The sequence below is a fragment of the Rhipicephalus sanguineus genome, chromosome 1, assembly GCF_013339695.2.
Source record: "Rhipicephalus sanguineus isolate Rsan-2018 chromosome 1, BIME_Rsan_1.4, whole genome shotgun sequence".
NCBI classification, from domain to species: Eukaryota; Metazoa; Arthropoda; class Arachnida; order Ixodida; family Ixodidae; genus Rhipicephalus; species Rhipicephalus sanguineus.
The window spans coordinates 219120180-219133328 of record NC_051176.1 but is presented as its reverse complement, the minus strand read 5'-3'; the positions used below and the strand labels follow the sequence as shown (position 1 = coordinate 219133328).

Genomic DNA, 13149 nt, shown 5'->3' with positions numbered 1-13149 from the left:
AACAAATGAACTAATCTGCAATGAAGGCACACGTGTCCGCGCGACGTGACCCTCGAGCATGATCCGAATTCAGTTTCCTACAACTTTTTCCAATATCCAGGTATCCGAATATTTTCCGTCTCACCAGCTTGTGTACCAACATTGAAACTTGCACAGTGCTGGCGAAAGCCAACGCCAATTTTACTCGTGGCAGGCAATTTGAAAGAAAAAAAAAAGGCATCCCCCCAAAAATTGCAGCACACGCTGTACATCTCCAACGAAAGGCCCTAGATGCGAACACAGAAGACCTGCTCCACATTGGCACTCTTGCAATTCCCTGAAGGCCTTAGTAGGTCTCTGGTGTTACACTGTGGCTGCTCTTCTGAAGCACATGCTTCAGACGCTGCACATGCTTTAAACTGCGCGGTGAATTCGTGCAAAAAAAAAGAAATGCAGGTGAACCTGTTTAAACAGGCCATTTGCATCTGCCAACATGATGCAAAAACACACTACAGCATGCTAAGGAGAGGCATAAACAAGCATTCACAAGCCATCAGAGATCACTGAACTGAATAACGCCATGTATCTTTACCGATGGCCTCACACATCAAATACAAAATGTATTCGATGCTACATATCTAGGGCAGTGTTCCTGAATGTGTACAAAAAGAGCAACAGCAATGGACATGTGCATCTGGGTCTGGGGTAGGTCAGCATGCAGTATTAGCACACAAAAAATTGAATGAAGTATACTCTCAGTGAGCCTCCTTCATCTGAAGAGCTTGTGAAATTCACTAAAACAATTTTATTGTCTGGACAACAAAATGCGATATATAAGCTCCAATGGCCCAGTGCAAGCACCACTAATATCAGTCTGTGATACAATTTAACAAAGCGTAATGTCACAATATAATCTCAGTGAAGATAGACTGAGTGTAAAATTTTCACATTCTTGCTATTTCATTACAATGTTTTGACAACGATGCCGCTGAGCACTGGATCCAGCCAGTGGGCAGCTAAAGAGGGCAACTTATACATGTGAGAAATAATGCTATAGCACCATATTCCTTACACAACCATACTTCAAAAATTAAAATTTGTACACATGCCTGTTCTCAAGAATAGGAGTTTCTGACGTGAAAAATTACAAAAATTTACTTTATAAGTACTTTAACATGCAGTCATCACTACATGTAACCATAACAGTGCAACATAGTAAAAATGGCATTTGTGGTATACTTAATATATATATATTAAGGCAGGCACGTAAGAATATTCACTTGAACAGTAATACCATGGCTTCTTGTTCAAGCAGTGTATTTTATGTAAGAGCAGCATTACAATCCTGAGTTTAAACAGTGCTTCACAAGACACCAGAGAAAGTGCTGCACTTTGAGATCAGCACCTCGAAAATAACTAGTATCTGCTGTGTTTTTTCCAAGACAAGTCACACCTTGGGTATTTAGTACCATGTGCCTTTACAAAGAAAGAACACATGTAATGCCTTAAGTAGCAAAACACAAATCACCAAAGTAATCTCAAGTACAGTGACACTCAACCTGTTGTGCCACAGAAGCACTGGTGGTATTGGCTATTCGCTCTGTGTCACACAGGTACAGAGTACACAGAGCATATATTGTGAGCCACAGCCACCACTCAATGCCATCCCGGAGTGTCACAGGCCGAGCGTGCAACCTACAAAAGCACCAACAAGCATTGTGGGGGCATAACAAGGCTAGCAGGAGCTGAGGTGTAGACCACAGGTGCATCTTTTCTAAGCCACAGTCCTCGTGTCATTCAGTCCAGCACACTGTAATCACTTGTACTCGTACGGTGGAGGTGGCTCCTGGGGCATGCTGCCATATGGGTAGCCAAGGAATCCCGGTGGAGGTGGCTGGCTCTGGGAGGGTGCTGGCGGCTGGCTGTAAGGTGGACTGTAAGGTGGATGCACAGGCTGAGTCATAGGTACTGGTCGTGCACCTGCTACAGCGGGTCCATATGGAACAGGGCCTGGAGTGTGAAAGGGGTCAACCGGGACGGCTGTCGTGGATGCCAACATGGCTTCCCTGCGCCGGCACTCTCGGCAAAAGCAAGCACAGATGGCTATAAACACAGCAAAGCACACCAGGGGTCCAAGAAGTGAAATTTGCCCTCCCAGGTTATCTGCAACAAACAGAAGTTTTTTTATCGCAACTTCATAAGGCACATTTCAGGTCATAACTTTCCACGCGAGAAAGTGCCATGAAGCTGTCAGGGTGATTAGATGAGTTTGAGACAAAAACACTAGAATTCACAAAACAAGGCCAAATGGCATAACAATAAAAGTTGTTTGTACATCTACCAACACAGTTCGTATTACCAGGGTTCTCCGATTATGCAGTCTTTTTGAACAGTTAATCGAGGTTAAGCTAATAATCGCAAGGCACTTAACACTTATTTGATTTAAGTAGTGACAGCTCTACATTTTTATGGCAGTGTTTTGCAAGTGTGTAGTTCACATACACCTAATCATGTACCGAATGAATATAGTATGTTTGGCATGTATTCATTGATGAAAAGAAATACTCCAATGCTACTACATTACTGTGACGTCATGTATTTCAAAGCATTTTTTTTTATTATTCGGGCCACAATGGCTCAATAAATGTTCCCACAATATGCCATGTTAGCTTTGCTAATGCAAGTGAAATTTTTCTCTTTAGTGGCCCTTTAAAGATACAAAACTGTCGAACATCACTGATGGTTTGAAAGACATTATGCGACATCTGAGAATGCTACGAGAACACTTCCTGATCCCGGTGCTACTACAAATTCAGAGAAGGTCACCTATGATAAGGTTTCAGGTTCAGCGTACTGCGCTAAAAAGTGTCTTTTCAGAACAACAATAAACTTTTAACTTAAGATTCCTCTTCCATCTAACTTCCAATTCACTGCTAAATATAGGTGCATTCTTGGAAACATTTCGGCGCGCGCACCAAAGACGGAAACGAAAGGCGAGAAGACAAACGGGCGCGAACTCACAACTAAGTTTATTGAAGGAAGTACACGAAATATATAACCCATATATATAAATATATAGGTGCATATAATAAATCTGAGTTTACAATCCATTACAACCACGAAAAATTCTTGATGGCTTTTAAAACTTTTGGGAAAAGAGAATATGACTTCGAACTAACTGCAGTCTGAACATCATATGCAACACTTGCTCAGTTCATTAAAAGCAAATGTAGCTCAAGTGTAAGTCACAGTTTGAGAATGAAATCTAGTACTATCACTAAACTGCATATCTGCTCCAACATTCGATCTAGCCGGGAAGCAAGCAAATGTCAACAAAAGGCTGAAATAGAAACTTCAAACACTGAAGAATGTGTTAACACATTCACTGCACTGTGGGTCACCGATGGGTTATGGCCTGAGCACCTTCTACACAGCAGCAAAGTTACGTGTAGTAAATGACTGCGGTTGTGATAACTGAAAAACGTTTGAGTGCAGAGGTATAATTTTTATTGCGTGAGGTCACAAATAACTAGTCGAAAATCTGGCTAAGGTGAGATGTTGAAACCCACTGGTGACAACACACTTAATGAAAACAGTTGAATTCTATGTGCAGTGTGACCCACTGGTGACTCATGCAAGCTATATTGCTCCTAGGCTATGATTTCAAACTGAGGCTTTCGTGTCTTTTATATAATTACACAAGGGTTGGCACTGATAAAACACGCGAGCGCAAGGTGGTGGAAGCATTTGTCAATAGTGTTTCAGTCACACTTCTGCTGCAGTTCTCACTGGTTACCAGGGGCGTAGCCAGAAGTTTTTTTCGGGGGGGGTTCAACCATACTTAATGTATGTTCGTGCGTGCGTTTGTATGTGTGCGTGTATATATACGCAAGCAAAACTGAAAAATTTCGGGGGGGGGGGGGTTTGAACCCCCCCAACCCCCCCCTTGGCTACGCCCCTGCTGGTTACTTTAGTATATGCCATGTTTCCGTTCCTCTCGGACATTTTGCTGTACCTTTGCTTTTACAAAGCAAAAAAAAAAGCGCATTGAAGAGCAAACAAACAATTTTCGTTTTGGCAGGAAAGAGTCACTGGTAGCTTGTGATGGCAGGTGGTCGAGTCAAGTCCATCAGATTATGGAGTCAAGCTCCACATGAAGTGCACTAAGGAAGGACAAACAATGAAAGTCTACTTTAATGCTGGAAAGCCTGATCATGGTATGTGTGCATGAAACTTTGCCTGCTAAAATGTATTACGTTTACCTGCGGCACAGTTCAGTCCAAAGGGAAAGGGCTGCCGAAAGGTGTAACAGAAGCAAAGGTTACTGAAGGCAGTGCTATCAGACTTGAATCAGAAGATGGGGTAAAGGTGCCAAAGTGGATTTTCATAAGGCCCATTGTGATGCTCATGTCTGTAAACGAATGACACCATTTTGATCGACACCAAAAAAGAGGAGGGACCCCAGTTGGAGCATCAAGAAACCTCAAGCTGTTCTCTACTATAATGCAGCAAAGAAAGGCACAGTTCAGTTCTAGTTCCAGCCTTGAAGAAGACAAGTCCACTTGTCGAAGCGTCGGCTCGAGCACCCACCCCCTGTTTGCAGATTTTTTCATAGCAAAGAAAGGTGTAGACTATGGTGAATAAGTGTTATCATATTACAGCTGCCTTCAAAAAGGAGTGAAGTTGTACCGAAAGGTAGCTGTAGGGCTGATTACAGGTAGCACCATGGTCAATATATGGAACATTTGTTGCACAGTTGAAGGAAAATGTACGGCCATTCTAATATTCATAGAACAAGTGGCTCATTTCCTATTCGGCATTTGTCCAAAAAGCAGCAAGGATGCATGTGGGAAGAAGCACACTCATGTGCTCAGAAAGACTGACTGGACAGAATGCAATAGTCGACGGCGCTGCACTGGCTGCTATGAGTCCATCAAAACCAGCTGTAACCCGAATGATACCAGAGCAAAGGCGAAGGAAATGACCACCTTCTGCGGAGGCTGCCCTGGCAAACCGCTCGTGTGCTTATCATGTTTAAATTCTGGACATAAGTGAAAACTGTGAAGTGACCAAACATGAGCAATAATCTGAGTATGATTTTTAGGTGAACATTCGAGTATCAATTGCTTTTATTTTCATAGAAATGTTATATAAACACTCTCTATAATAGAAATTTATTTGTCTATCTGTTTTCTGATAGTCCAGCACCCTGAAACAATGGGATAAATGCCAAAGGTAGCTTAACATCTTTCAAATGAGTGTACCAAGACTGCCAAGAACGGTGGCAGTCTTGGTACACCACATATCTGACGACTGAGAAAACTGGAGAACAGCGTCATCCACAGGTGAATAACGATGCATGTAGGGGATATAATGTATGGCTGACCAGTGGGCCACAATGCATGCATCGCGCCGCAAATGGGGACCTAAATAAATGGTGCCACAGCAAGCATGTCAAAAGAGTGTGGCTGAAAAATAAATTACTTAATGAAGGTCTGCAACAATCTTGCTTGCAGCACACAAATTTAAACTTTTACAATTCACAACAATGCTATTCAAAGAAAAAGAAATTGTGCATGACCACGAAATTGAATTTTTCCACGAGATAACTGCAAAGAAAATAATACAGTGGCTGATAAAAAAAGAGGTCCCCAGCGAAAACAAAACATTGACCCTGTACAAATAGCAGCAGAAGCACTTGCCAGTAACTTGTAATAATCAGAGAAGGGTTTTTCAAAGAGTGCACAAAATTAAGTATTTAAGCCAATAAGCAACAAGTCAATGACATAGAAAATAGGGCTGGTGTTTTTATTCAAACAAAACCTGGAGTACCGCACTACTTCGTTAGAGCAGAAGAGCGCAGATAGTAGCGTTAATTTCAACAGTAGAGTAAAATATACACAGGCGTATTGCACATAAGGGCATAAAATCCTTGTAAAGCCCGGCACTGGGGTAGTAAAGGCAAGTCAAAAGAGGAGCATAGCTAAGCAAGTTATGCATAGCTGTAGCACCACTGCATTCATTGAGCATTGCTTGACACAAAGGGAGTGCAAATTAGGCAAATAAATAATTCGCAACCTACCTTCATATATGTGTGCATGGACGGGTGTCCATACAAAAAAAAAGTTAGCCACAGCAGGCAACCAAGCCCCGAAGCTCATGACGTCCCTTCGCACAGGTGCCTGCGAGCACGTTAGAAACATCGTCACCTGTAGCACAGTCACAGTGTGCAGTTCGCACGGATTCCTCTCGATACGTCGTGCAATGCAGACCTGTCAAGACACTGCATGGGAACGCGGTTGACCTTGATGTGAAGGCTAGCGTAAACAATTTGATCAGCGCCGACTTCTTTTTTTCCTGCCCGACAGCTATGCTAAGGACGTCTCTAGAGAGGCGTGCGTGGCCGATGGCAAGTAGACGTGATCGTCATGAGCTACCAGCAAGCAACAGAAAAACATGCTACGCGTCTCTCAGTGTTGAGTTTTGTTGATCTCAGTTCATCGACTGGTGTGATCAAGTACCGTGCCGCAAACTGGTGAACTTCTGATGCCAGTAATGTGTGCGAGCCAAAGAAACAACAAACTGAGCTTACCTGCGCAACTAGCCCTCGGTAGTATCCCGCTGTTGGTCACGTCTACTTTCAATCAGGCCCAGGCCCTGTGCGGGCGTTCTGGGTACGCGACTATTTGAGTGCGTCAAGTGTCCACGCTTTTCCAAACCACGCCAAATAGTGCAAAATACTGTAACGGGCGGCCAGTATACAAGACGAACGAAGGCGCTAACAGTGCAGACAGCGCATACGCGCAACGGGTCCCTCCGCCTCACACTCGCTTTTTCCCCTCCTTGCCCCTCCTCGAGATTTCTCGCGCAGCTGAGACACGCGGGTTGCCAGAGCGTTCCTGATATGCTGTCGCCGGCGGCGGCAGGTACTGAATTCATGGTAAATGCTGAATCTTCCGAGCCAAACCTGTGGCCAAACCTTGACGTTAAGTATTCTAGTTCACTTTACTTGAACAGACCAGAGAAAATAGTGTGATTAATGGTTGCAGTTGCCTCATCGCATTTGCGGCATTCAAAAAATGGCTTCCAATGGTGCAAGTTTCTCCTAAAGGCTTTTTTTTTTTTTTAACGAACACACGATGACAGGCGTAATTTCACTGTATGCATGACGTTTTTTATTCATGCAATGGCAGAACTGCATGCATGATCACTCTTTTTGCGACGTGGATCACGCTGTCAAGTCCACCACATGTTCCCCGATTGTTGGTTGACTCGCAGTTTCTGAGGTGGTCTGGGAAGTTCACCCCCTTGAAACATTTACATTTTGTGCGTGTATCAGGCCCGTAACCAAAGGCAGAGGCGGGGGGCGGGATCTCACTAAATATAAATAATGAAAATGATGTTTTTCTCAAATAGTCAAGACCTTCAGCAAGTACCCGTCCCCCCGCAAAAAATTCCTGGCTACGGGCCTGGCTTGCATGCATAGGAACCCCGCCCCCTCTCCTGGAAAAAAAATTTGTTTACGCAGGTACAAAAGCCGTTCCCACCATGGAATGTTAATGAACATTCTTTTGCGCATCCCACACATTTTGGTTGCCTGTGGACGCGAAGCTTCGTGACGGTGCAGATGGAATGCAAGCGCGGGTGGGTCTTGCACCAATCTGAAAATTGCACAGCAAGCCCTTTCGTTCTCCAAGTTTATGTTTGTCGCACTTTGTCGCACGTCTTTTCTTGGCATCGATGTTGTAAATTCACATAGCTGCACCTGATCGAGTCACGGCACTACAGTGGATCATCTGCCACCTACGCCTTCGGTTGCACTGCCATGGCACAGGGCAATGCCCTAATGGGACTGCGGCCGAGGCAGCATCTACATCACTATGCAACAATGTTCCTTGTTCCCACGAGATATGGTATAAAGTTGGCAAACCGCCGCACCACGGACCAACGCCTCCACAAGCGTTGCGGAACCATATCTCTTGGGAGGCAGCACGCTCGGAGCAGTGGGAGGCACAACTTGGCAGCTCGGACCCACGGCGCAAGCCAGTGGGGCCCTGGACTTGGGGGCCCAACCAACAGGCTCCTGAGTACCCCCTTTTCTACCCATTCCCTCAAAATAAAGTTTTGTTCTTCTTCTTCTTCCTTGTGCAGCTCACTTTACCCATGCTTGTGCCCACTGCAACTCTACGCCCAGTAAGTTTGTTTGTTGCCTCCGCGATTCGCAACCTACGGTGCGTTCGGTGCGTTGGTGGCATAGAGTTTCTTACAAGAAACGTAATGAAACCAATGAAACTCTATGGTTGGTGCTAGCTAGGGCACTGGAGCGGAGCTTATGGTTGAGGAATATGTGGCCATGTGGCGCTGCCGGCGCTGCCTTCAGCCCGTTCATGCCGTTCAAGCCAGATGTAGACAAGTCAAGATTGCTGATTTATTTGTTGATTTCGTTATGATTTCATTCTAGCTGGTTGAAAGCAAGAGAAACTGACAGTTCTGGGTGTGATGGACATGCCGTTCATCTTGTTCTTTGGCGTAGCGAGTGAGCTTAGTCGCGAAAAATGAAGGGAATGACACTCTCGCTCCTCTCTGGCTTCCTTGCTGCCCTCGCTTCCCTCTGCGGGAAGTTTTCGATGGCTGGTGGAGAAACTTCCAGTGTTTGTCAAGTTGTCTTCTCGCATTGGGTGTCTGGCCCATCAGCTCATTACATCTGCGAAAATGTGAGTTTGGGTTCTTCCGTGAGCAATAAAGTGAAAGTGCTTAAACAGACATATTCTGCTTTGCAGCTCATCACGGTGATACGAGTTGTATTTTTCTTCCTAATGATCGCCTGCAATGCTGTCATGTGGACAGTATTTACAAAGGCATTGCGTCTTTGCACAACCACCTTGGAGGCTGCAGTGACCAACACGGCGTCTAACTTTTTCTTCACAGTAAGTTTCGTTCTCTATGTAATACCTAAGCAGGTGTTCCGGCCCCCGTATGATACCCCAGACACACGATTCATTCGGATCAACTCCGACCGCGATCGAAAGTGTCCCACCTTTTTTTTTTGTTGTTGTTTAGATCGAGAAATTTTCCAAAATAAATGCATGCTGCCTTGTTTGATGCAAAAAAAAAAAGAATGCCTCCACAAAAAGCAAGCATGGAAAATGAATACAATTAATGGAGGCAATAATGTTAGTATGCAGCGGTGAGTTGTTATACCTACATATCTTGTACGAAAATATAGCCAACTTGAAAATTCTCGCTTGGAGCTGGTTGGGTGCATATTAGTTTTCGCTGTAATATTAGGTCTTCACATATGTTGGTTTAAAGGTATGCCTTATGGTGATCATAAAAGCAGCTCCTAGACACCACCGTTTCTGCTTTTCTTCTTTACCTCTACCTTGCTTCAGCCAGAAGGCTGTCATATTGCAATACATGCAGCTGCCGCAGTGGCCTAGTGGTTATGGTGCTCACCTGCTGACCCAAAAGACGTGGGTTCGATCCTGGCTGCGGCGGTCGCATTTCGATAGGAGATGAAATGCTAGAGGTCTGTGTACTGTGCGATGTCAGTGCACATTAAAAAACCCCAGGTGGTCGAAATTGTCTGAAGCCCTCCACTATGGCACCTCTCACAGCATGAGTCACTTTGGAACATTAAACCCTATAAACTAGCCAACCACCAGCAATACATGCACTTTATTTGCATACTTCATATGTGCAGATGTTCACCTCAGCCTGTATGTGACAGGCAATATTGCCAATTTTAAACTCGCTTAAGAAACAGAAAGTTGAAGAATCTTGCCAAAGGTAGCAAATCATACTTAAGGAAATGAGCTTGCATTTCCAAAGTTTGCTTAATAGGTCTCCTTTATTCTTGCTCCTGAAAGCATACCTGGCAGACTGCGTCATTGAACATTTTAGAATTGTTTCATAGTGATGTAGAAAATCCTGTCGTTTGATTTGTTACTGTGGATAAGGGCTTTATCTACCGACACCTTCACGAGACTAAACAGGGCAATGGAAGCTATGTCGTCCCATGCACTAAAAAAAAAAGTTTGGGGTTGTACCTTTAGTCGGTATAGTAACATATTATTTTTCAAGGACTTTGTGATGTCATGTGCTGCCTTATTGTTATAAAAGGTCTCGTACCACCAAAAAAAGATAATTTATCTTTGGAAAGATTTCATAGGCAAGGTCTGGGTGGAAAGGGCAGGAATGCTAATTAAAGGAGTACCGACACGATTTTGAGGCACCACAAAAGGGACATTTTTAGTTTCCATGATGTGCACTATCAATGCTCTCCACCCACCGGAGCCAGACAACACATATAAAATATTTTACTTTGATTTTAAAGTTTTTTGTCGCCCAGCATTTGCAAGCCAGCCCCACCACAATGGACATTATCACGACAAGTCAACACAGTCCACTTGGTTTGCGAAATCTGCGTCCTGCATGCAGCCTAAATCGCAGAAATTGCTGTCAGTCTCTCTGTATGACAATTCACTCGTCGTTATTTTCGTGAGCCACATGCAACTGACAGCAAACTGACAGCTGTTGCTAGTATGTCATGAGTTGCAGTTTTCCCGTGACGACAGACTAGTGTTGACACGTCACTGCGAAGCCGCCCCCTCGATATCGAAACTGAAATTGCTGTGTTAAGGTAGTGGTATTAAAAATATTCAATGCATTGCCAATCATTACGACACTCTTTTTAGGGTTCTCGACACCCGCTTTTTTATTGAGAGCAGCAACCCAAAAATATTTAAAATTTGGGTCAGTGCTCCTTTAAGGAAGACCTCTTCCAAGAGGGTAATGTTCTAGCCCTTACCTGAGCATTGCCATGGCAACTATACACAATAGTGTATTTCAGATTTGTCCTGTGTACTTCACCTATTGAGAGCATTTTCAAACAAAGTGACATTATGATAGTTGTCAATATTTTTATGGCATGCAGTTGACAGTCTTTCTATACAAAAATTGGCATCATCGACATTGTCAATATGTCTTACTTTGTAGAACTTCTCCAGCATGATAAATGCATTTAAGCACGACCTGAGCAATAAGTGTTTTTCCTTAGATGGCAACTAAGCAGATTTGAAATATCTGTACTTTGTTTGGTACCACTAAAGCTCAGAACAGAAATGTCAGTCCCTCCTTGTAAGCACGCTTTCTGATAGATGCCCTGACTTTTTGGTGACTAAGTGGCATAAGTAAATGAGAAGTATGTAGTCATGGTTTTCCTTGTCTTGAAAAATCCAAATGTATTGAATTTATATGCATTCGTACCACTGAAAAGATGTTTTACAATAATTTTTTATGTTGCTAAATACCTCTGCAGCTTCATTTCCTAGGCTTTTGGCTCATGACAGCAAAAAATAATTGAGGAATATGTTACAGGCTATTTTCGGCCAGACCTTGTTTGGTGAGCAGCTCACACTTCTCTGGTGGCTGGGAACTTTTATGATTCTCTTTGGCCTGCTGATGATGCACCAAGCAAATGTGGAGACCAAAGCTAGCCAACCAGTGCAAGGGCTTGTTCGCCAGAAGATCAGTTGAATGTGGGATGTGTGGGACCACTTGTGATGCATGGGCAGCTGTGTCCATAACTGACTTTGCTCTGCTTACTGTTTTGTCACCCTCAGCATTTGTACTGTAAAGAATAATGATGCTCTTTGCTAATGTGTTGTGCTAAAGCACGCAATATATTAAGTAACCTATCATTTGAAACACAGTGTGTTGAAGTAAAAGCTGATAGTCCACTTTACATCTGTAGTTATGATCCATAAACCATAGTAGGATCTTTTTTTTTTTATGCTATACACCCAGAGTTGTATGATTCCTGTGAAATTAGCATGGGGATGAAAACTGCTAGGGAACGGTTTTTTTAGAATGGTTTTGGGCAACAGTGCATTTTGATGTGGCTAATTTCATTTTGGGACATTACACTAAAGAGGTAGCAGGAGCGCCTACATGATAATTTTAAGTGAGGGTTGAGAACCACAAGACCCCTACTGGCGAGCCTCTGAGCCCCCTTAGTAATTCGGTAGAATAACTTTTCTATGGCCAACTTCAGTTTTTGTTTCCGAAGAGTTCACTATGCCATGATGTCATGATACAGAAGCTGGTCACATGGAAGTAGGATGTTGGCGTCTCAAGATTTTTAGGCCACACTGTTGGATGCCTGCATCTAGTTATCAACAGTGTCTACATTTAGTTGTAGGCAGTGCCTAGCATCATGTCCTGACGTAGCAATAACAATTATTAAGGTTACTTCCAACATGGTAACAAATAAATTCAGCCTATTGGATGCTCCTTACATTTGGATTTGGTGGCACAGCGGGGTAATACGCAGTGCACTGTGCTCAGGGTTGCAATGTCCCCAGTTCAAACCATGCATATTATTATTTTTTTTTGGTTGTTCAGGAAAAAAAAAATTCACCATTAACGTTACTGCATTAGAGGAACGAGAGGAAATTACGGCTCCAAAGGACTCATAATCTTTTTTTCAAAGATAATCATGTTTTGCAGTGGCGGGCATGCTAGTGCTCGCCGCTGATGACCCTCGCTTTGGTAGTAGTGACGCTGGCAAACCAGTTTGAGTGCTGAAAGTGCACTGCAGAGTGGCAAATGTAGGTCAGTGACACCGGGCAACCACCGACATTGTAAGATAGTGAGAGCTGAAGGCATATTCTGAAGTAAACATCCTGGACGTAACTTTGGTAACTGCTTATCGTTACATCTGTATGTAACTTCAAACAAAGCCTTAGTAATTGGGTAGTATAGGTGAACACAGTGCTGTAAAGATGCATTTTGGCCTGGGTGTTTGTTGTCATTGATGCAGGATTGAAGTTGTCGAGGACCAAAGAAAATGTGTTGTGAATAAGTGTGCAAGATTGTTCATTATGAGCTGGGCTAGTACTTTGTACACTAGTTGAGTGTCTAGGGAAGAAGGAAAAATATATGCTTGATTTGCTAGTCGTACTTCACTTGAAACAGATGTAAACAGCAATTTTCTGCTGTGAGTGAGGAAAATAATGGGAACCAACAAGCCTAATTATTTTTGGTGCAACTGAATGAAGCAAACAGACGATGAAGCATAGAAAGCAAAGGGGAAATTCAGTGTTATATTTAATTGAAATGTCGAAATAACAAAAAAAAGGAAAATGTTAGTGGAGAAAAAGACAGCCT

General features: G+C 43.4%; 2 protein-coding genes across 2 annotated transcripts; one reads left to right on the top strand and one right to left on the bottom strand.

Moving 5' to 3' along the window:
* Positions 1-761: 761 nt before the first annotated feature.
* On the bottom strand, positions 762-6830 carry LOC119372227 (protein shisa-5). Its single transcript, XM_037642710.2, has 3 exons — positions 6572-6830; positions 6062-6161; positions 762-2142 (listed from the first exon to the last, which is right to left on the bottom strand). Exons 2-3 carry the CDS (start codon positions 6138-6140, stop codon positions 1796-1798), a joined length of 426 nt encoding a protein of 141 aa, XP_037498638.1. The 5' UTR covers positions 6141-6161; positions 6572-6830; the 3' UTR covers positions 762-1795.
* A 1585-nt stretch (positions 6831-8415) lies between these two features.
* On the top strand, positions 8416-11629 carry LOC119372190 (uncharacterized). Its single transcript, XM_037642667.2, has 3 exons — positions 8416-8693; positions 8760-8906; positions 11359-11629. The coding sequence occupies exons 1-3, from the start codon at positions 8535-8537 to the stop codon at positions 11515-11517; spliced, it is 465 nt and encodes a 154-aa protein (XP_037498595.1). The 5' UTR covers positions 8416-8534; the 3' UTR covers positions 11518-11629.
* The last annotated feature ends 1520 nt before the right edge of the window (positions 11630-13149 follow it).

Coding starts and splice junctions, on each gene's coding strand:
- LOC119372227 (XM_037642710.2), bottom strand. CDS start 6,140: ATGAGCTTCGGGGCTTGGTTGCCTGCTGTGGCTAACTTTTTTTTTGTA. Junction 2,143..6,061: donor CCATGCACACATATATGAAG/GTAGGTTGCGAA, acceptor TGTTTGTTGCAG/ATAACCTGGGAGGGCAAATT.
- LOC119372190 (XM_037642667.2), top strand. CDS start 8,535: ATGAAGGGAATGACACTCTCGCTCCTCTCTGGCTTCCTTGCTGCCCTC. Junction 8,694..8,759: donor CTCATTACATCTGCGAAAAT/GTGAGTTTGGGT, acceptor TCTGCTTTGCAG/CTCATCACGGTGATACGAGT. Junction 8,907..11,358: donor CGTCTAACTTTTTCTTCACA/GTAAGTTTCGTT, acceptor AATATGTTACAG/GCTATTTTCGGCCAGACCTT.